Source organism: Gigantopelta aegis, chromosome 10 (genome assembly GCF_016097555.1).
Source record: "Gigantopelta aegis isolate Gae_Host chromosome 10, Gae_host_genome, whole genome shotgun sequence".
NCBI lineage: Eukaryota > Metazoa > Mollusca > Gastropoda > Neomphalida > Peltospiridae > Gigantopelta > Gigantopelta aegis.
In genome coordinates this window covers 47,572,944-47,594,103 of record NC_054708.1, presented here as the reverse complement: position 1 = coordinate 47,594,103, position 21,160 = coordinate 47,572,944, and the positions used below count along the sequence as shown (strand labels likewise).

Here is a 21,160-nt window from a genome sequence, read left to right as displayed (position 1 = left end):
TTGTTTGAAGTATATTAAATTTGTGATTTTAAGAGCCAGTGAATAAAATTCATGTGTAAAATAATATCTTTTTTGCATCTTCAGAAATTAATGCCAAATGACAGTCATTATAAAACAAATTATATTAAGGTGGGGGTAGGCAATCCAAGCAAAATAATCGCCCTATAAAATTAGGTGAATTTATATATATGTATATAAATATATATATATTATATAATTTGCAGTTTGCCTGTATTTAGATTCCAGCTATATTAAATCGTTTTTCATAATTTACTATTACTGAAGGGTATATATTTTGTTAAACATGGTGTGGTATCAGTAAAATGGTTAAACAAAATTTCACTATTATACTTTGCAGGGTATAGCAGCAGATACACAACGACTTATTTTCCATGGCCGCGTCATGCAGGATGAAAAACTCCTCAAAGACTATGGTATATACAACATAGTTTCCATTTTTTATAAGTTTAAAAAATTATAATGTTGAGATTAATCAGCAGATCTTTTAAGATAATGATTTAAGTCAATGTTAATATTTTAAAAACATAAAACATGTTTTCAAGAAAAACTAGCTTTTATCTGTTTAACTAATTGAAAACAAATACATATTATTTGATCACCTCTTCATTTTTGAACAATAATATATTTATATGTTCAGATGATTTATGACTCATGTTATATTAACTTCTTCTTTTTTTTTTCTTCTCTTTTTTTTATTAATATTATATTATTATTATTATTAATTTTTTTTAAATTTATTTTATATATTTATTTATTTTTTATTTATTTTTAAAAATATTTTTTATATCTAATTTTTTTTTTTTTAATGAAATTATGCTACTTTGATTATTTGTTTAGTGTTTGTAATTGGATAATTTTGTTGTTTTAATGTTTTTAATGAGATAAAATGTGATTTAACAATATTACAGACGTGCATGGTAAAGTGATCCATGTTGTGCACCGCCCGCCTCCATCTTCACGCACGCAGACATCCAGTACTGAGACTCCACCGTCTAGAGGGAATAGCGGAATTCCACACATGAACAACGTTGTGGTTGGTTCCTTCACTCTCCCATCTGATATTCTCGATCCTAATCAGGTGCAGGTAACTGCATTACAAATTCAGTCAACAGCCAAAGCAATAAAAAAAAGCGCTCATATTAGTTTTAAAGAGTTTAAAGCTTTAATAACTTGTAAGAAGATGTATTTAGGTGTCATTTGATACATTGTCATTGTCCATTGTTCGTAGTATAGGGAATCAATCTTGGGATTTATTACCAGCCTCGGTGGTGTCGTGGTTAAGCCATCAGACATAAGGCTGGTAGGTACAGGGTTTGCAGCAGTGGTACTGGCTCCCACCCAGAGTGAGTTTTAACGACTCAGTGGGTAGGTGTAAGACCACTACAACCTCTAACCACTAACAACTAACCCACTGTCCTGGACAGATAGCTGAGGTGTGTGCCCAGGACAGTGTGCTTGAACCTTAATTGAATATAAGCATGAAAATACGTTGAAATCAAATGAAATGGGGATTTATTGTAGGGTAGAAAAACATGTAATATGAACTTGTTACCTAGAAGTATATAAATAAATAATAAGAAAATTCATTTAATTTGAAATACTTATATGATTTAATTGTCTGTTAAAATTGTAGAATTTGGACATGGTAAAAGTAAAAGCACATACCACCTGCCAACAGTGTAACGAAGCTTAGACATAAATATAATCAGATGGGAAGTAACAAATTAGTATCAAATATTTGAAAACAAAAAGGTTTCAAATTCTCAGGACTGAAATGAAGTGAACCAAACATTACAGAAAATAAAATAAAAACTAAGCTTACCAGAACAATGTACTTATTAAAAAATAAACAAAAGTTACATTAAACGTAGTTTTGAGCCATCAGAAGTTCTGCTCCTAATGGGAACATATGATTATTGTTTATTGACAAATATAGCATTTAGTGCTTTTGTTCTAACTTAAACTTTTTTTAAAATGTATACGATGTTTGTCCTATAAGAATGCTTCTGGATTTCATTGTGTAGTTTCTCAAGTAGATATGTATGATGAGAACTGTGTGTTTTTCATTGACATCAGAACATTGTGCAGCAAGCCGTGTCGGACATGGGAGAAGACTGGAGAAATGCTCACGTGTCGGCAAGAACCTCAGTACGTGTAGCTTTGATTGTATCTTATTTCTTATCAAATAATATGTTTCAATTGTCTGCTATAGAACATTTTCAACCAATCATGTACATTTATGCAGGCTCGAAACTTGCCAAAAAATATGGTGGCCCCCAAAATAATGGATGTTGGCAAATTATGATAAGCGGACTACGGACCACAAACCACAAGCAAGATTTTAATGTGGAATAAATAGATGCAATACAAATATTAATAGTGGCTCATATGTTATAGATCGAAAGTAGATCGCTCAAATAATAGTATTATTTGGGCGACTAATGCCATTATTTTTTTAATATTCAAGTCACCCAAACAGGACATTAGTCACACTTGGCCACAGGCTGTTTCGAGCCCTGCATTTATGTGGCATACTACTTCAACATTGCTATTACAAAATTATATCTAATTTGTTTTTTAATTTTAATGCATTTTAGTTTACCTAATAAATTATTGAAAAAAAACTAAACTATCCTTTGTTAGTGTTTCGTATTCCTGTATTTTCAGTACTGACATTTTTAATTTTGTCTTTAGACTGATGGGTCTTCGGTAGACGTACACATCAATCTTGGTCAGGTTCCATCGAACCCGATCGTGGACAGTGAAGGACAGATGCAGCTGAACAGAGCTCGACAGATGCTCGGGTTGGCTAGAGAGGCGGTGTACAGACTAGAAGTTAGTAGTTTTCTTCTCTAGTTTCTCACCTTATTCATTTCCCCTGAATTCCCACTATGGTAGCTGGCTTTGTGTTACACTTAGTCTAATATAATTATTTAAAAACAATTTTTTTTTTTTTAAAATGTAAACTTATCTAAATCATCTTCTTTCATTTCCATTTTTGGCCAGATCAGGTTTGACTTTATCCATGTTTGACAGTTATGGCCCTTGAATTTAGGAGATTTAAGTGTTTTTAGGGAAGATGTATTGCTTTAGCGGTACTCTTAGAATGTTTGTTGTAGAAGTTAATCTAGTTCTGAGGCATAAGTCACAAAGTTGTCTCAAGCAACATCGTATCGCCCATGCATGTCTTTGTGTATTGCACTGCTAGTTAGCAAGGTGCCAAGAATTTAAATAATTAGGCCCCTGATTCTTAAAGCTGGTCCAGAATTGATGTCATAGAGGGTCCTGGGTAGGTAATTTTCTTAGCCATTATCATCTGCAATATAACATTTTATTTCAATGACGTACCTATTCATTCAAAACAAATGTGGCACACTAAGCAGGCATAAAATAATTAAGGTGTTGTCAGTTCCCTAGCTGTATGTTTAATATTGGAAGAGTCGTTACTTAAAGATTTGTTTTGTTGTAGTGCATGTGGCTTATCAGTCAGATGATATTAAAGCACTACTTGTTTTTATTTATATTTGCTTCTTTTTCTTTCATACCTAAAACCGATTTTGACTGAATCCAGGGTAACATTATTTTGCCAGGATAGAGGAATAAGACCCTTGGTTTAAATATGATAAATATTCTCCCTATTTATGAAATTTAATTGGGGCGGGGATGTTTAAAAATTATGTTTTGATTTATATATCAGTAAGGACCTTGAAGCTTTTTATTAACCACTGTAGTTTTCTTTAAAGCCTTGTTACAGACACAGGCTTCTGAAAATTGCGAGAGCAATATATTTGTTCGTGTGTCGCTCGCGTAAGTATTGTTTGCATAACCCATTTTTTGTTTGCGCATTGAATTTATGAAATCATTTACAAGTTCACGATGGGTTACGTAAAAAAATTAAATGGGTTTCCTGAATTTGTTTTTGCATAACCCATAAATGGTTTTTGCAAATTTTCGATTCTCAAAAGGCCTGAAACAATATCTTATGTGTGTTGCCAGCATCCCCCTGGTTCCGGTGGGAGTGACCAGGCAGAGGTGGAGGAGGATGAGGAGGATGTGGAACTGGATGAAGAAGAAAGCGAGGAGGCGTCTGCTCCGGACACAGCCACAGACCAGTCACCTCCCACTACAGCCTCACAGAACAACAACTCTGCACCAGACTCGGCATCGCCCATGGAAACATCGCCAGATGCCGCCAACAGCTCGGCCACAAGTCAGCAAACGCCAGCTGCTAGTAGTAGTGAAAGAAGAGACCCAAGGACAACCGGCCAGTCAGAATCTAGAAGCAATACTTCAAGTTCCACGTCTGCTGGTGCCGGGGATGGCAATCCAAACAGAATTAAGTGAGAGGTTTTGAGTTAAATTGTTTTTTACTTTTTACATTTAGGCTGTTATGAGTATGTAATTTTGCCCTTTTTGTAAATAAATGGCTAGAAAACATTTGATAGTATAGCATTTCTTTTGGCGGTTTTTTTTTTAGTTACTAAACATGTTGTCAGTTGTAAAATTCTTTAATGAGAATCTAAACACAAATATTAGTGTAAAAGAGACTAGACTGTTGTATTGTCTGTACTCTATTTAAGGACTGTTTGTTATTATCCCCTTGTGACTAGTCAAAAAAGTGTAGTGTCTTGCCCACGTGTACATACTGACACACAACATCACTGCTAACTGACTTCATTTCTCATCCATATTTTCATTAAATTTCACATAGAAATAGCATCATGATATCTTGATATGTTTTGGTCTCTCTGTGTAAAAAAGGTCAGGGTGTCTTTTACTAAAAATAGAAATTTGACATACCACTTTACTGACTTCATTTGCCATCAGATTTGTATGAAACTTCACACAAGTATATGATCATGATATTTTAAGCACGTTCATGTTTCTCTTGTCTGTATCACAGGTCACGGCCACATACTAAAAATATAAATTATGACTTCTTTCGACTTCATTTCGAATCAAATTTTCATGAATCTTGACATACAGGAGTAGGGTCGTTATATTTTCTTACCATCCATTAAAGGCTTTTGTAGGCGATATCGCTGGCACTGTAATTTGCGATATCTCCTGCGATATTCTCTTATGAGATATCACTTCTTTTGTTATGTCACTGTGTATGTTTCGGTGCTAAACCTATCATTAGTGACATCACGCCACTGTGGTTCTGTTAGTTAATGAGTCTACCTCTGCCAAATATAGTAACATTCAAGCCACATTGCTGACATTGTTTACAATTGTCGCAAATGAAAAGAATGATAAAAAGAATACCCCCCTCGTGTCTTGTGATATAATTTATCAGCACTCGTTGATAAAAAGTATACAAATCCTCAGCAAACCTCGGATTTCATACTTTTATCAACTCATGCTGATAAATTATGATATCACAAGACACTTGGGGAGTATCCTCTATTTACAACCAACTTTGCAGCACCAAGTAATTTTTTGACTGTTTTTGTTGTTGTTTTCAGTCGACCGGCTTTCAGTTCCCTGGCTGACTACATTGAGGAAGCAGAGTCTGTGAACACCCGACTACAGCCATTCCTCGGTCAGCTGCGAGATGTGGCCCGTCGAGATCCCCAACTCACTGGAGATGTGAGTTTGTTTGTAACGCAGTACAGCTGACTTCCACTGATATTGTTACCGGCCTCGTTGGCGTCGTGGCAGGCCATCGGTCTACAGGCTGGTAGGTACTGGGTTCGGATCCCAGTCGAGGCATGGGATTTTTAATCCAGATACCGACTCCAAACCCTGAGTGAGTGCTAAGCAAGGCTCAGTGGGTAGGTGTAAACCACTTACACCGACCAGTGATCCATAACTGGTTCAACAAAGGCCATGGTTTGTGCTATCCTGCCTGTGGGAAGCGCAAATAAAAGATCCCTTGCTGCTAATCAGAAGAGTAGCTCATGTAGTGGCGAGAGCGGGTTTCCTCTCAAAATCTGTGTGGTCCGTAACCATATGTCTGACGCCATATAACCGTAAATAAAATGTGTTGAGTGCGTCGTTAAATAAAACATTTCTTTCTTTTCACTGATATTGTTGTGCACACTATAGATCACCAGGGGCTGTGCAGTAAAAACGTTTAGTCTAGACTCCAAGATTAAATGATATCACATGCTTACAGTTTATATGGTGTTGGCACGGCATTAAAAGTCTCAGACTCTATTAGTCTCGAATCTAGATACTAAAATGTTTTATTAGCACATTGCCGGTTCAACATTTTCACTCGTAATTAAATTATTCTAAGTATTTTTAGCATATTTAAAAAACCCACTAATGTGATCATTCCTGAACAGCTCTTAAATAAATTGTTGTTGTCAAGAACAATTAGAAGGAAATGGTGGAATTTGTTTAAAATAGATTTTAATACATTTTATTTGGTATATTCTTTCTTCATAGTCATTACCACTAGAAAGTTCTCGGGGTTTTTTTTATTATTTGTAGTGGTATGTAGTTATCATTTACGTGTTTATGACACAGTGGGCCGAATTTATGAAGCCTGTTTTTCTTAAACGCAGGTGTTTTAAGCATCGTAAATTATGTAGTTACACGTATGTAAGACATAAACAGGTGTTTTAAGCATCGTAAATTGTGTAGTTACACGTATGTAAGACAAACAGGTGTTTTAAGCATCGTAAATTGTGTAGTTACACGTATGTAAGACATAAACAGGTGTTTTAAGCATCGTAAATTGTGTAGTTACACGTATGTAAGACAGACATAAACAGGTGTTTTAAGCATCGTAAATTGTGTAGTTACACGTATGTAAGACATAAACAGGTGTTTTAAGCATCGTAAATTGTGTAGTTACACGTATGTAAGACATAAACAGGTGTTTTAAGCATCGTAAATTGTGTAGTTACACGTATGTAAGACAGACATAAACAGATGTTTTAAGCATCGTAAATTATGTAGTTACACGTATGTAAGACATAAACAGGTGTTTTAAGCATCGTAAATTGTGTAGTTACACGTATGTAAGACAGACATAAACAGGTGTTTTAAGCATCGTAAATTGTGTAGTTACACGTATGTAAGACATAAACAGGTGTTTTAAGCATCGTAAATTGTGTAGTTACACGTATGTAAGACATAAACAGGTGTTTTAAGCATCGTAAATTGTGTAGTTACACGTATGTAAGACATAAACAGGTGTTTTAAGCATCGTAAATTGTGTAGTTACACGTATGTAAGACATAAACAGGTGTTTTAAGCATCGTAAATTGTGTAGTTACACGTATGTAAGACAGACATAAACAGATGTTTTAAGCATCGTAAATTATGTAGTTACACGTATGTAAGACATAAACAGGTGTTTTAAGCATCGTAAATTGTGTAGTTACACGTATGTAAGACAGACATAAACAGGTGTTTTAAGCATCGTAAATTGTGTAGTTACACGTATGTAAGACATAAACAGGTGTTTTAAGCATCGTAAATTGTGTAGTTACACGTATGTAAGACATAAACAGGTGTTTTAAGCATCGTAAATTGTGTAGTTACACGTATGTAAGACATAAACAGGTGTTTTAAGCATCGTAAATTGTGTAGTTACACGTATGTAAGACAGACATAAACAGATGTTTTAAGCATCGTAAATTATGTAGTTACACGTATGTAAGACATAAACAGGTGTTTTAAGCATCGTAAATTGTGTAGTTACACGTATGTAAGACAGACATAAACAGGTGTTTTAAGCATCGTAAATTGTGTAGTTACACGTATGTAAGACATAAACAGGTGTTTTAAGCATCGTAAATTGTGTAGTTACACGTATGTAAGACATAAACAGGTGTTTTAAGCATCGTAAATTGTTGTAGTTACACGTATGTAAGACATAAACAGGTGTTTTAAGCATCGTAAATTGTGTAGTTACATGTATGTAAGACATAAACAGGCTTTGTAAATTTGGCCCAATGTGTTTGATGAAAGATAGAATTTAAGATTTGACAAAGTTTTTCTTCATCTTTCAGGAAGTCCATGAAAACCAGCGTTTGTTCAACCTGGTGTCTGAAGCTCTCCATGCGATTGGTCACAGCTACCACAGTGCTAGTGATCTGATGGTGAACATCTCACAGCCACCGCCGCGCTACATGTCGGCAAGTCCAGCTGTCGCTCGCATGGGGCCTCCGCTCCTCCATGGGTTACCTCCCCATGGTATTCCAGTTGGAGTAAATATTTAATACGTTTTCTGTCTTAGTTTCATTTATGTTATTAATTAACACTTCAGTATTTAACACTTTTTCTATGTCAGTCTCATTTAGTCAATATTTAACTCTTTTTTTTTCTATGTTATTTGAGTCAACATTTAACCTTTTTCCTTTCACATATATAGAAATATTTAATATTTTCGTATTTTATTTGTCAGATTTTCATACATTTGAAGAGGTTATTTGGTATGTTTTTACATATATAAGTAAATGCATCACCAAAGTATTATTTGGTAGCTTGAATGTAAAAACTACTGGTATCAGGTCTTCATATTTGTAAAGCTCTGCTAACTGTGATTTTAATGGTATTAAAAAGTTGTGGAATCACAACTTCCATGGTATACGTGACATTAAACCTATTGTTCTGGTTTTAGTGTTAATATCTCTGCATTTAATGATCAACATAGTCAAGTTCAGATTTAGTTGAGATTTAGAACCTAATATTATTAACCAAATAAAGGTTTCACTACCAAGAACAAATGAACTTGTACCCAGAATGACCTCTGCTGATTTTTGTAAAGTGATCGCTGTAACTTAGGAAAAAGATAATTTTATCATGAAGAAAAAAAGTAGCCATAACATAAAGTCATACTTCTTTTATAAAATGTGAATTAGCATTAGTTTTAAATTTGTTTGCACTATTTTCCTTCTGTTTTAGCCACAAGTTCCAACGGGTGCACCTACGTTCATCCATATTCCAACAACTACGCCAGCAGCCTCTACACAAGCATCTAATGGGAATGCATCATCTGCAACAAGAAGCTCTAGTGCTACAACAACATCAACAGCAACCACGACTGTGAGTAATTATCACACACTATTCATTCATTCATTCATTCATTTATAGTTGACCGGCCTCGGTGGCGTCGTGGTTAGGCTATCGGTCTACAGGCTGGTAGGTAATGGGTTCGGATCCCAGTCAAGGCATGGGATTTTTAATCCAGATACCGACTCCAAACCCTGAGTGAGTGCTCAGCAAGGCTCAGTGGGTGGGTGTAAACCACTTGCACCAACCAGTGATCCATAACTGGTTCAACAAAGGCCATGGTTTGTGCTATCCTGCCTGTGGGAAGCGCAAATAAAAGATCCCTTGCTGCTAATCGGAAAGAGTAGCCCATGTAGTGGCGACAGCGGGTTTCCTCTCAAAATCTGTGTGGTCCTTAACCATATGTCTGACGCCATATAACCGTAAATAAAATGTGTTGAGTGTGTTGTTAAATAAACATTTCTTTCTTTCTTTTTCATTTATAGTTGCTTTCATTCTTATGTCCAGTTAACATTCAAGCAATCTGTTCAGGGTACACATCTCCTGTCCGTCCAAGACGGTGGGCTAGTAGTTAGTGAGAGAGAAAGAAGAAGTTTGTTTTGTTTAACAACACCACTAGAGCACAATGATTTTATAATCATCGGCTATTGGATGTCAAATTTTTGGTAATTTTGACATATAGTCTTAGAGAGGAAACCCACTACATTTTTGCCATTAGTAGCAAGAGATCTTTTATATACACCATCCCACAGACAGGATTGTACATACCACGGCCTTTGATATACAAGTCGTGGTGCACTGGCTGGAACAAGAAATAGCCCAATGGGTCCATCGACGGGGATCAATCCCAAACTGACTGCACATCAAGCGAGTGCTTTAGCATTGCTACATCCCGTCACAGTGAGAGAGAAGTCAATGTAGTAGCCTTACACCTAGCATTGGCTTGATAAACTTGCTCTGGTGGGAGTGGGGACCGGGAGGTGAACCCAATACCTACCAGTCTTATGTTTGATGGCTTAACCACTACACCATTAAGGCCGGTATCCAGGGCTTCTAGAATTGTTTTCAAATCCACAAGCCATGGGATCAGTAATTGTAAACATTTACTAGTCACAATTAAAAATTCACTAGCCCTACTTTACTAAGTTAATACAATTTTACTAAATAATAGTTACCGGTATGTAATAGATATGTCACGTAAAGAGGGAGATAGTGTTTAAAAACACTAACATATGGGGTTTCGGGTGGGGGCAGGATATTCATATTTACAAAATAGACTTAACTGCAACATTTCTTTTTTTTCACTAGCAGTCGGGCATGGCAATAGTAGTTACTTACTAGCCCAACATCGAATATCTCTAGCTGAAAGTAGTCTTATACAGAAGATATCATTCACAGATGGAGAAAGCTCACAAATTCAACAGAACAGACTGATGTAGAAAAAGTCTAGGTCTCATACTGAACAGACATGGTTTTATTCATAAAATAATTGCCTACATATTAGAGGTGTGTGGTATTACCGGTATACCGGTATTTTTTTCTGTCGTGGTACGTACCGGTACTTTTTTTTACTGTACCGGTATACTTCGGGACTTTCCGTGGACGATGACTTTATGGACATTTCCGAGAAATAAATTACCAGTGTCATGAACCAAAATACATAATTTCGAGAAATTATTTTAAAAGCATCCAATGTTAATGATTGTTTGTGTTCCGTTAACAAATCTTTGAAAAACTAACGGAATTTCCCAAAGTATCTAGAATCTCAAAACGTTGTCACTAACAAAAACATGGTAACTGATGAGTTTGTTGTTTGCAACACACATGCGATATTGGTCATTTGCAGGGCTCACCCTGTTGTTCGTCAAAGTCGCAAATTACGAAAAATAATAAAAATTGGCAAATGGAATTTTTAATGTCGATTTTTAGTCACCAAACATTCTTTCAACCAATTTTGATCGACAGATATGCCTCGCGGTATGCATAAGCCCTATTTGCATGTCCAGGTGACCAGTCTACTATTCAATAGTGAACTGCTTCTCGTAAAGCTACAAAATGCGATCAAATAATATGAAATACTGTTCAAAACATGTTGCATTGTTGATACTGAATGTTTCATTACTAGCTACAACAAGGTTCACTTTTTATTTGTCACGTTTTTAGCGTTGTGTCATATCAGATAATGTTGTAAAATCTAGGTCACGTGGTTGAGTTCATTTTACTGAAGTGGGTGCGTTGATGAGGATTACATATTTTTTCTCACATATACACAATCATTATTAGTTGAAATTTTCAAAGTTTACAGATTTAATTTTAAACATATTCAGTGGGGGAATTACAATTTATTGATGCTATGTCTACTTATATAATATTAGCACAGGCATGATACATCCTTCCGCCCCTGGTAGATAAACATACAAAAGTCTCGGATCACATTGCAATGAATTTATGAAACTGAAAACGTGTTTTTTCCAGTTGTTAAAGTCTGAAAGACGGTCACACGCCAGTGTTTTGAGAACAATAACATACAATGACGTTTTCTTTGTCTTTGTTTTGGGTGACTGGCTATACTCTTGAGTTGGATACGAAAACAATTATAAACAGTATTCAGTTTAAAACATACATATAAGTTAGGAGGAGGGGAGTTACGTACTTAAAAAAAACCCCACGAAAGCCCAACTATTTCATTTGCATTCATAAAATAAAATACTGCCAGTGTGGCTATTTTGTTTCTAAACTGTTTTATCTTCTTTAAACTGAATTCATTATCAAAGAGATTAAAGATACAGGCCCATAGCATATAGCTTATATATATATGGCCTGTGGAATTGGCACGATATCTGGAGGGTTGGGGACGTATGCAGAGCCTCTAGTGGGGTGGCACAGGTTACATTTTTTATCTTTATATAGAGCAGAACTGAATGTCAAACGTTTGGTAATTTTGATATATAGTCTTAGAGAGGAAACCCACTACATTTTCTCATTAGTAGCACATACCACGACCGTTACTATACCAGTCGTGGTGCACATACATAAATGAGAAATATCCCAACGGGCCCGCCGACTTGGATCGATCCTAGACCTACCGCGCGTCCAACCGATTGTTTTACCACTGGGCTACGGCCCGGCCTAGACATCAAGGGTCATTCAAATATTACGTAACTTTGTCATTTTCATTATTTTCCAGTTTAACTGAAATGATAACTAGGGAATTTATTCATCTGTTATGTTTATTTCATTTACATTATAAGGTCTTAAAATACAACAAGGCTCTACAACTATGTTCTACCTATAAGTATTGGCTATTCTCTAAATGAGAGTTTTAGTCCTGCTTAATGCTTACTCAACTTTAGAGGAAATAGAGTGTAAACTGAATCAGTCAAAATCTGTACTGGTAGGTATATCATTGTAGTATGTCATATGTGTTTGACCACTAAGTTCAAAGGCACATAAATGACATTGTATGTTGCGCAATTATTGTATCACTGAATCGCAGTGATTAGTATGCTGTCATTACCGTGGTACATTACAAAAAACCACGGTATACCGTGGTACAGTTTTTTTCGCGGTACCCAACCCTACTACATACCTATGACTAGAAGTAATTAATTCAAGGGCTATAGTTCAAACAGGATCCTCATTTTCAGATTGCAGGTGTTTACAGTACAAAGCTAGGTTGATGTTTCTGTCGGATTTATTTTTCTGTCATGGTCAGGTCAGGTCATAGGGCTTTACTTGCACATTCAGAGCAAGCTGTTGTAGCGCACACCTGTCCTGGGCACAAGAGCCGGGCCCGGTTCCTCCGTCCAGGACAGGAAAAGAGGGGGGGGGGGGGGGACTGCTTGCACTGGCAGGTGCAATTTTCTGTCATTGAACTGGGATTTTTAAAAAGATGCCAGTTTGTTTATAATCGAACAAACTGTTGTCTTTGCACTTTTCCAGTCATTTTAAGTCAGGTTTTACAGACAAGAACCATTCACATTGTTTATCAAGTATCATTTTATGCACACCAGAAAATACAGACAGCTTTCAGATTATTATAATAATGACAAATTAACTTTTATGTTTTTTATGGATATATTGAGTGTTGTGTGTTTAATGGATTATGTATATGTACTGACATAACATTATTTAAGTTTCACCTAATAGTTGATATGTTTTCCGTTCTGAGATATTAAACATTCATTCGTTTCCCTATCACCCCCCAACAATCATAATGTTATGCCGAAAACATGTATTAAATCAACAAAACAGGCTTTCTGACATGTGACTGTGAGTGTTACTTTTTTCCCAGGCAAGTTCAGTCGCAGGTCAGTTCCCCGACATGGCCAGTGTGACCGCGAGCTCCAGCCCCTATCTGTTTGTGGAGGTGGGACCCGAGACGGTGACCGTCAACAGCATATCGGCCCATGTGATCGCTACCCGCAGGCCTGATCAGGAAGAAGGTCAGTTCATAGATGTCTGGTATCATTATTTAATCAAACGGTGGAACTCTTAAAAACCAGGTCCTCAGTGAACCAGAATTCTCTCAAGACCGGACGCTTTTCACTGTCTAGTTTTTAAAACTGGATACCCCTTAAGGTAGTACTAAACCAAATAACTTCCGGCTGGGTCAAAGTTCGAGGTGCATCCAACTTTTGATAGAGCAGTGAACACCATAAGTCCTGTAATTGGTGATAAATGTGAGTGTGTTGGTTGTAAAAAGAAATAATTTCATCTAGACAAAACATGTATGCAATTCTATTTTATCTAGTACCACTGTGTTAAAGTGTGCTTGAAACATGTTTGGAATACCTGCAAAAAAAAGTATTTGAATTTTATGCGGAACTAGGGTAGTCATAGACGCTACCCCTTATCTCAGAAATGAGCAGTTTGACCCCCAATTGTTTCTGATTCAATTTAAGGGTGAGGGGTGGTAGTATTTATATCCGTGGTGTTTATGTCGATTGATACACTGCAAGTAGAAGTTTTAGCCACATATGTTACTATTGTCGTCTATGGGATTTGATTTGGTAGTATATACCCTTAAAACCAGACTTTTTACTTAGTCCAATGAGTGTCTGGTTTAGAGAGGTTTCACTGTATAACTATTATCTTTACAGTTTCTATGCAGTAATTTGGTAGAGTTGTTGCTGGTCAGCCCTGCCAATTTGTTTTAGTTGTCTATGATGGCCAAAATAAAATGTGTAAATTTTACTTCATTCCCCATTTCCTGATGTAGCATCTAGTACGACGACAACAACAACAACAACAGCACCACCACCACCAACAACAACAAGTTCCTCTCAGCCATCGTCGACACTGCCACAGTCAACCCCAACTACCCAGACAGCCTCCTCACAGCCAGCACCACCTCCCCAGCCCCAACAGGCTGCCAACGGGACGGGTCCGCAACAGATTCACGGAATGCCTCAGATTCCTGGTCTTTTGTCAGACGTGATGCAGAACATCATCAGCTCCGTGCTCCAGACACACGGTTCGTGCAAAACTAAATTAGATCAAATGTACTTTAGCCCATGGGAAAGTACATGTAAAAGATTCCTTGCTGCATTAGGAAAAATGTAGCAGGTTTCATCTCCAATACTATGTGTCAGAATTACCAAATGTTTGATATCCAATAGCCGATGATTAATAAAATTTATGAATGTGCTCTAGTGGTGTCGTTAAATAAAACAAACTATAACTTCTACTTCAGCCCTGTCCTGAGGATATGTGAGGATAGGGCTAGAGTTTACCTTAGTTTTAAAAAATTATTTTTCAGTTGATGTGTCTAAAGTGTTCAGTGTTAGAGATTAAAAATTTGGGGCAGTATCCCAGTTGGATACTAACATTTCAAAATCTGGTATCCCACCTGAGAATTTAGTATCCCACTTAAATGAAATTCATAAATAACATCGTAACAAACTTGGACGACACTGTTACTTAACTTCACCAGTAAATGACGACTTTCATTGTTTCAGCGAAAAATAAAAACACAGGATTAAAAAAGAACAACATTATTATATGGTATCCCAGTGTGATACTGGGTTTTTGAAGTCTGGTATACAAAATTAAATTCTTGTATCCCCGGGATATCGGGATACCGTTAATCACGAACACTGCAGTTTCTTATTATTATGTCTAAAATACAAACTTTCTTATTGCTAGGGCTAAAATACAAACTTATTTATTGCCTAAAATACACACAATTTGTTATTAATGTGTCTAAAATAGGCAGTTTCTTATATCTGATGACACAGCCTCCACTAAAAGTGTTTTTGTGTTTTGTATGCGATTTCAGTTTAGCTTGAACATCAAAAAGAAAAGTGTTTTAGAAATAATGAAAACAGTTTACTTTATATTCAACTTTTTAAAAACATTGGACAAGAATTTTGTCGGCTTCAAAGAAAATAAAGTTATCCTACCCCCAATACATTCAAATAATCTATAGCTTAATAGGTTACAGGCTACTTTAGCCTGTACATTAAAATAATTCATCAATTAATGTTTAATCTGGAATATTTGTTTATTTTGGAATAGTTTACCTCTCACTATTTAATTATGAAATTCGATATTTTTTTTATATTAGGTCACAGACCAGGTCAACCAGTGCAGGTGAATGTTGTTCCGATTCCTGTTCCGGCGTCTAGAGCCGGGGGTCTGCCTGCAGCTATGTCTATATCGCGTGTTGTTAACACTAGTGCAGGAGCCACAGCCCAGCAGGTATATTGTTTAACCAGTTGTCTTCCTTTTTTAATGCCTCCGGCGTCGTGGTTAGGCCATCGGTCAACAGGCTGGTAGGTACTGGGTTCTGATCCCAGTCAAGGCATGGGATTTTTAATCCAGATACCGACTCCAAACCCTAAGTCTCAATGGGTAGGTGTAAACCACTTGCACCAAACAGTGATCCATAACTGGTCAACAAAGGCCATGGTTTGTGCTATCCTGCGCAAATAAAAGATCCCTTGCTGCTCATCGGGAAAGAGTAGTCCATGAAGTGGCGACAGCGGGTTTCCTCTCAAAATCTGTGTAGTCCTTAACCATATGTCTGACAGCATATAACCGTAAATAAAATGTGTTTAGTGCATCGTTAAGTAAACATTTCTTTCTTTTCCTTTTTTAATGGGAATACAATACAACTCACATTTTAATTTTGACTAAATGATATTTCAGATGGGAACTTCATACAAAAACTCTATCGTTTTTATCTTGACTGATTTGTGATCAGTTGGTTATTTTGTCTAAATATCAGATATTTTTTGTTGCCTGCTGGCCATTATTGTTATTATTATTATTATTATTATATGTTATATTCTCTGGTGATGTCAGTCTTTGCCCAGGACAAACATGCCTGAACCTTAAATGGATATTATGAAAAAAAATTGAAATTGAATTGGAATTTTCAAATTATATATTTTTCTGTGTTAGATATGAGAATCTGTATATATTAAGATGCAGCCTTTTTAATAAAACATAATTTTATATCTCAGTCATCAGCCAATGGACAAACAACTGCTTCAGCTACATCTACAGTTACTACACCATCAACAGCTACAACGGCACAGAGAGCTGCGGGGACACAGACAACATCCTCTTCGACATCAGCTTCAACTGCTACAACACAAACACACAGCAATTCCCAGCCACGGCCGGTGTTCATTGGGCCAGGTCTTCTGCCAGGAGATGCCATGCCTGGATTTATACCACAGATGAGGTCACACATCGACCCCTTCCTGCCCTGCACATCCAGACATTTCCTCACACAGAGAACACGCAATCTTGCTCAGAACCAGCAGGTAATCATGGCCCATCAAAATGTTAATTCACATTATTTTTTCTTGCTTTGACAAATCAGCAGTCGAGATAAATGTCTTATTTTAATAATCACAATGGCACTAATGTTTGTGTTTAACACTTAATGTTTTATGTTTTATAATTACTAATTTTAAAAAAATATATATATACAGTCAAACCTGTCTTAAGCGGTCACACAAGGGAGTAGATAAAAGTGGCTGCTTAAGACAGGTGGCTGCTGAATACAGGTTGCGACATACAGCCTTTAAAACATTTGTTGTTGTTTCTTGTTTTAGTGTCTGTACTGCTAATTAACGGATGTGTGCTTCACAGTTTACTATATATAAACTTTTGACATGTCGCATCCTTCAGGAAAAACTGCAACTGGAATGTATTAAATTAACCGTTCTCAACAAGTTTCTTTTCTCTTTAATTTCTACTTCATGCAGTGTATTGTCATTGTAAGTGAATCTACAAATGTCAAGCGTAGCCTGCCCAGCATCTTCATAAATCAAGGCTAATATTCGTTCCTCGTATTCAGCCTTGATACATGTCATCAAGAAATCATGCCACAAAATTCTTAAATTTCATTGGATGCGATGAGATCTGATCTGCAACGAATCGCAACGCTTCTTATAGATTCCCTTTTTATTGTAAACAAAGATGTCAGCGTCAGCGTCCGTGGAAACGTGTCGTGTTTGTCACGATATGTTTAAAAAAAAGGTTTCGGCGGTTAATTTTTGATATTGCTTTCAAGATTGTCACATGTTACCGATGCTGTGATTGGTCAGCGATGTCATCGTGTAAGGGACATAATCGGTGTTACAAATTTTCTTCCAATAGAGGGCGCTAGTAGTGGATATCACTAATCTTGACTACATGTATCAAGGCTGAATACGAAGAACGAATATTAGCCTTGATTTATAAAGATGCCTGCCCAGAGGCAAGTAGATGCATTCCATAGTCATACTTTCTTAATTGATACACAGTAGAGATGTCGGGACTGAATGGGTACTAGTATTCCTGAAGGTGTGAAGATTGGTTATTTGCTGCACCTTATCGCTGTTGTTAAATATCCCTTCTATATAATAGTAAACATTGACTATGACCGCTTAATACAGATATTTTAGCGATTTGGGTGACCGCTGGCCACGTTAGACAGGTGACCGCTTATTACAGGTGCATTTACGTTATAAATCATTTGGGAGGAAAAAAAGTGGCCGCTTAAGGCAAGTGGCCACTGAATACAGGTGGCCGCTTGGACAGGTTTGACTGTATTTTAAAATTTAATATCACTTGATATTTACTTGCAGAACCCGGAACATATGCTTGCAGATATGGTTGGCAATTTGATGACTGGCATCATAGGACACGGTATTCCTCCAGCAGGTAATTAGAGTAACTTCCTTCTCCAGGGTATAATGTCATATTATTAACTTTTTACGGTCTTTCATTTCTTATGAGAGTTTTAAAAGTCTGTCTGAAAAAAAAAAAATGAAACTAGTACTTTTATTTTTAACTGAAATATTTTTATGGATCATTATACTTTTAATAATACTATCTTTGTTTTATATTTATGAAAGGTGATCATCCCATTTTTATTTTAGATGTTTGTAAGCCTTGAATACAACCAAAATAAGACCTCCCAAGTGTATAGCTAAATATCTGTGTTTATAATAAATTATTGAATATGCATGGCCTCTTATTTTGAAGTATTTGCTCAAATATTTTCTCCTTGTTTTTAATTTATCACAAATTCAGGCACAGGACCAAGGCCTGCAGCAGCGCCATCTACAACATCCACTTCGTCTGCTGCAGGGACAAGAGCTCCACCTGGTGGAGCAACACCAAGGGCAACAACTCAGACAACGCCCTCCCAGCCAGGTCCTATACCAGCAAACCCATTCGCCAGTCTGCTGGCCGGTACCTTCGGTGGAATACCAGGTGTCACCATTTCACAGTCGACTGGGGTGCCCCCTGCTGGCACTCCTGGTCAGCCGAACGTTTTTCAAATGTTACAGTCAATGTTGCAAACTGGAGCTGCTTCTGTGAGTTGACTGCTGTTTTACAGTAGATGCTGAGTTTTTACAGTAGATTCTGAGTATTTACAATTTGGAACCAACAGACCTTCCCAGCCTCCATGGACATAGTTTTTTTTATAAATAAGTTTAGTTTGATTTAACATAAGAAGAAAAGTAAAAGTGTTTTGGAAATAACAAAAAAGCACTAATATTTTTGTGTGCGATTTAGAAAAAAATAACTTGTAGTACATATCATAGTAAGAAAACAACAGTTGGTTTATGCTCCATGCATGTCCTTTGTTTTTAATAGAATGATTGCCATTTTAAATAAACATACAACCAATGTTTGCATAAGGGCAACTTTTATTAAAACATTTTGTCCTCTCTGCTTGTATTAACCACTCTGCCCCATCAGTGTCACCATATGTAAGCTACTCCAGCGTCATGTGGTTAAAAACATTTTTACAATATTTTTATATATTTTCGTTCCAAGCCGTGCACCTTGACTTGTGTAACAAAGGCTGTGGCATGTGCTATACTGTCTGTCTCTGAGATGGTGCATATAAAAGATCCCTTGCTACTATTGGAAAAATGTGGCAGATTTCCTCTCTAAGACTATATGTCAGAATTACCAAATATTTTACATCAAATAGCCCATCATTAATAAATCAATGTGCTCTAGCTACCAGAAGTAAATCCTTACCACAACCTTAATCATGCACATCACACTGTACAAATGCATGTAAAACTGGAGTATGGTGAGTGTCCGGTTTGTTTGCTCATGAAATTGTTCTTTGTTTTGAATGGCCCATAAATATATTCACGGATTGACAATTTTCATGGGCTTTTGGGGACTGTTTTTTTTTTCTTCAGACAACTGCATCAAGACAAACCTCGACAACCTCAACGTCTACCACAAGTTCCTCCAGACCGACTTCAACAAGTTCCTCGACAACTGCTTCAGGACCGCCCCGCCCTTCCGCCATGTCTGACGAGTTCTTTACACAGCTGGTCGGTGGGATTGGCAGATACATGGGGCAGGCCGCCTCCGGGAGAGAAACCAATGACACTGTGTCTCAGTTTCTGAACTCGTTCGGTGACCAGTATAACATTCAGCCAGGACAAGGTAAACCATGCTGTGAAACTGTTCTTCTTGCTAGATCTTACTGTCAGTTTGAGATACTGAAAAGCAAGTTAGTTACCTTTATTTGTCTTTCCAGGGTAAAATTTATTCATTAATTTGATTCCCCATTTAATGAGTTTGAATAAACATATATCATTAGGAAAACAACACATACAAGTAACCACAGCAGAAAGCAGTGCAGTATTTTCAGTTTGCTATGTCATTTTTCTTTTGTTTTTTGCAATATTGACAAATTGAACTCCGCTCTTCCATAATATTTGCAAAACGTCTATGGCCATTTTTATAATATCCAGCGTTTGGAAAATAAAGTTAACATTTGATGTAATGGAATTATGTTAAAATAAGGATGGAATAACCTTGACTAGATTATAATTTTTTAAGTTGCATTTGTTCTAACTTGTCACATTTTGTAATTAGTTTCTAGATATAGTTTCTCAAATTACTGTTTTCATAGGAAGCAATAAACATGAGGCCAGTTGACATTCAGAGTTAAAAGTTTAAAAGGCAGTAAGTAAAATTGGAGGAAGAAATTGGAAAAGGAAAAAATGTAGTGCCGAATTTACGAAGCCTATTTTTCTTAAAATCAAGTGTTTAAGCATTGTAAATGTATGTAGTTACACGTGTGTAAGGCTGAAACAGGCCGTGTAAATTCATCCTGTTATATTTTGTCAAATGTACCTATATGGGTTAGAAATAATTATTAGTTTTGATTTTTAATCGAACTGTAGCAAAAACATTGTATAATAATAAGTATTATGTTGTTTGCCTTTTAGGGTTTCTGAATGATATTTTCCACTGCTTGTCCCAGCACATGACATTCAGTGACATGTTTGGCGTGTTCTTCGGCCAGCCTGGTTCATTAAATCATCTACGTCAGCCTCTTCAGGACTTCGTTCGACACCGGTGTCTGCATGATATGGAGCCAACTGAAGCCAACTTTAGCAAGGCAACTGATGATCTGGTTGAAGAAATAACATCAGAATTTGTAGAGGCTGTGGTAAGACCCATTTTATATGTAGCAGAAAGCAAAATGTTCATTGCTAATAAGGATAATTTCATATGTATCAGAATTATTTATTTTTTTACGTTCATTGATTTTGAGTGTAAACTGGTTAGATAAAATAAGAAATAATGGTTATCGTAATACAATGCAATAGATAAATTCTGGATTAAGTGTCTAATTAGTCTGCAGAACACCTACCCAGCACTAATGAATGCACACATACTT

At 36.5% G+C, this 21,160-nt stretch overlaps 1 protein-coding gene across 2 annotated transcripts in view; it reads left to right on the top strand.

The window, feature by feature from the left end:
• The window catches only part of LOC121384413 (large proline-rich protein BAG6-like), a 37,917-nt gene that overhangs the window by 6,654 nt on the left and 10,103 nt on the right, over positions 1-21,160 (top strand). For both annotated transcript variants that reach the window (XM_041514801.1, XM_041514800.1), the window contains exons 4-19: positions 359-434; positions 930-1,105; positions 2,098-2,169; positions 2,716-2,856; positions 4,018-4,361; positions 5,490-5,613; positions 7,992-8,189; positions 8,887-9,027; positions 13,289-13,439; positions 14,216-14,470; positions 15,563-15,696; positions 16,464-16,769; positions 18,081-18,156; positions 18,529-18,815; positions 19,662-19,914; positions 20,706-20,929. In XM_041514801.1, the coding sequence (XP_041370735.1) occupies positions 359-434; positions 930-1,105; positions 2,098-2,169; positions 2,716-2,856; positions 4,018-4,361; positions 5,490-5,613; positions 7,992-8,189; positions 8,887-9,027; positions 13,289-13,439; positions 14,216-14,470; positions 15,563-15,696; positions 16,464-16,769; positions 18,081-18,156; positions 18,529-18,815; positions 19,662-19,914; positions 20,706-20,929 (2,958 nt within the window). The remainder of the gene's footprint in view (positions 1-358; positions 435-929; positions 1,106-2,097; positions 2,170-2,715; positions 2,857-4,017; positions 4,362-5,489; positions 5,614-7,991; positions 8,190-8,886; positions 9,028-13,288; positions 13,440-14,215; positions 14,471-15,562; positions 15,697-16,463; positions 16,770-18,080; positions 18,157-18,528; positions 18,816-19,661; positions 19,915-20,705; positions 20,930-21,160) is intronic.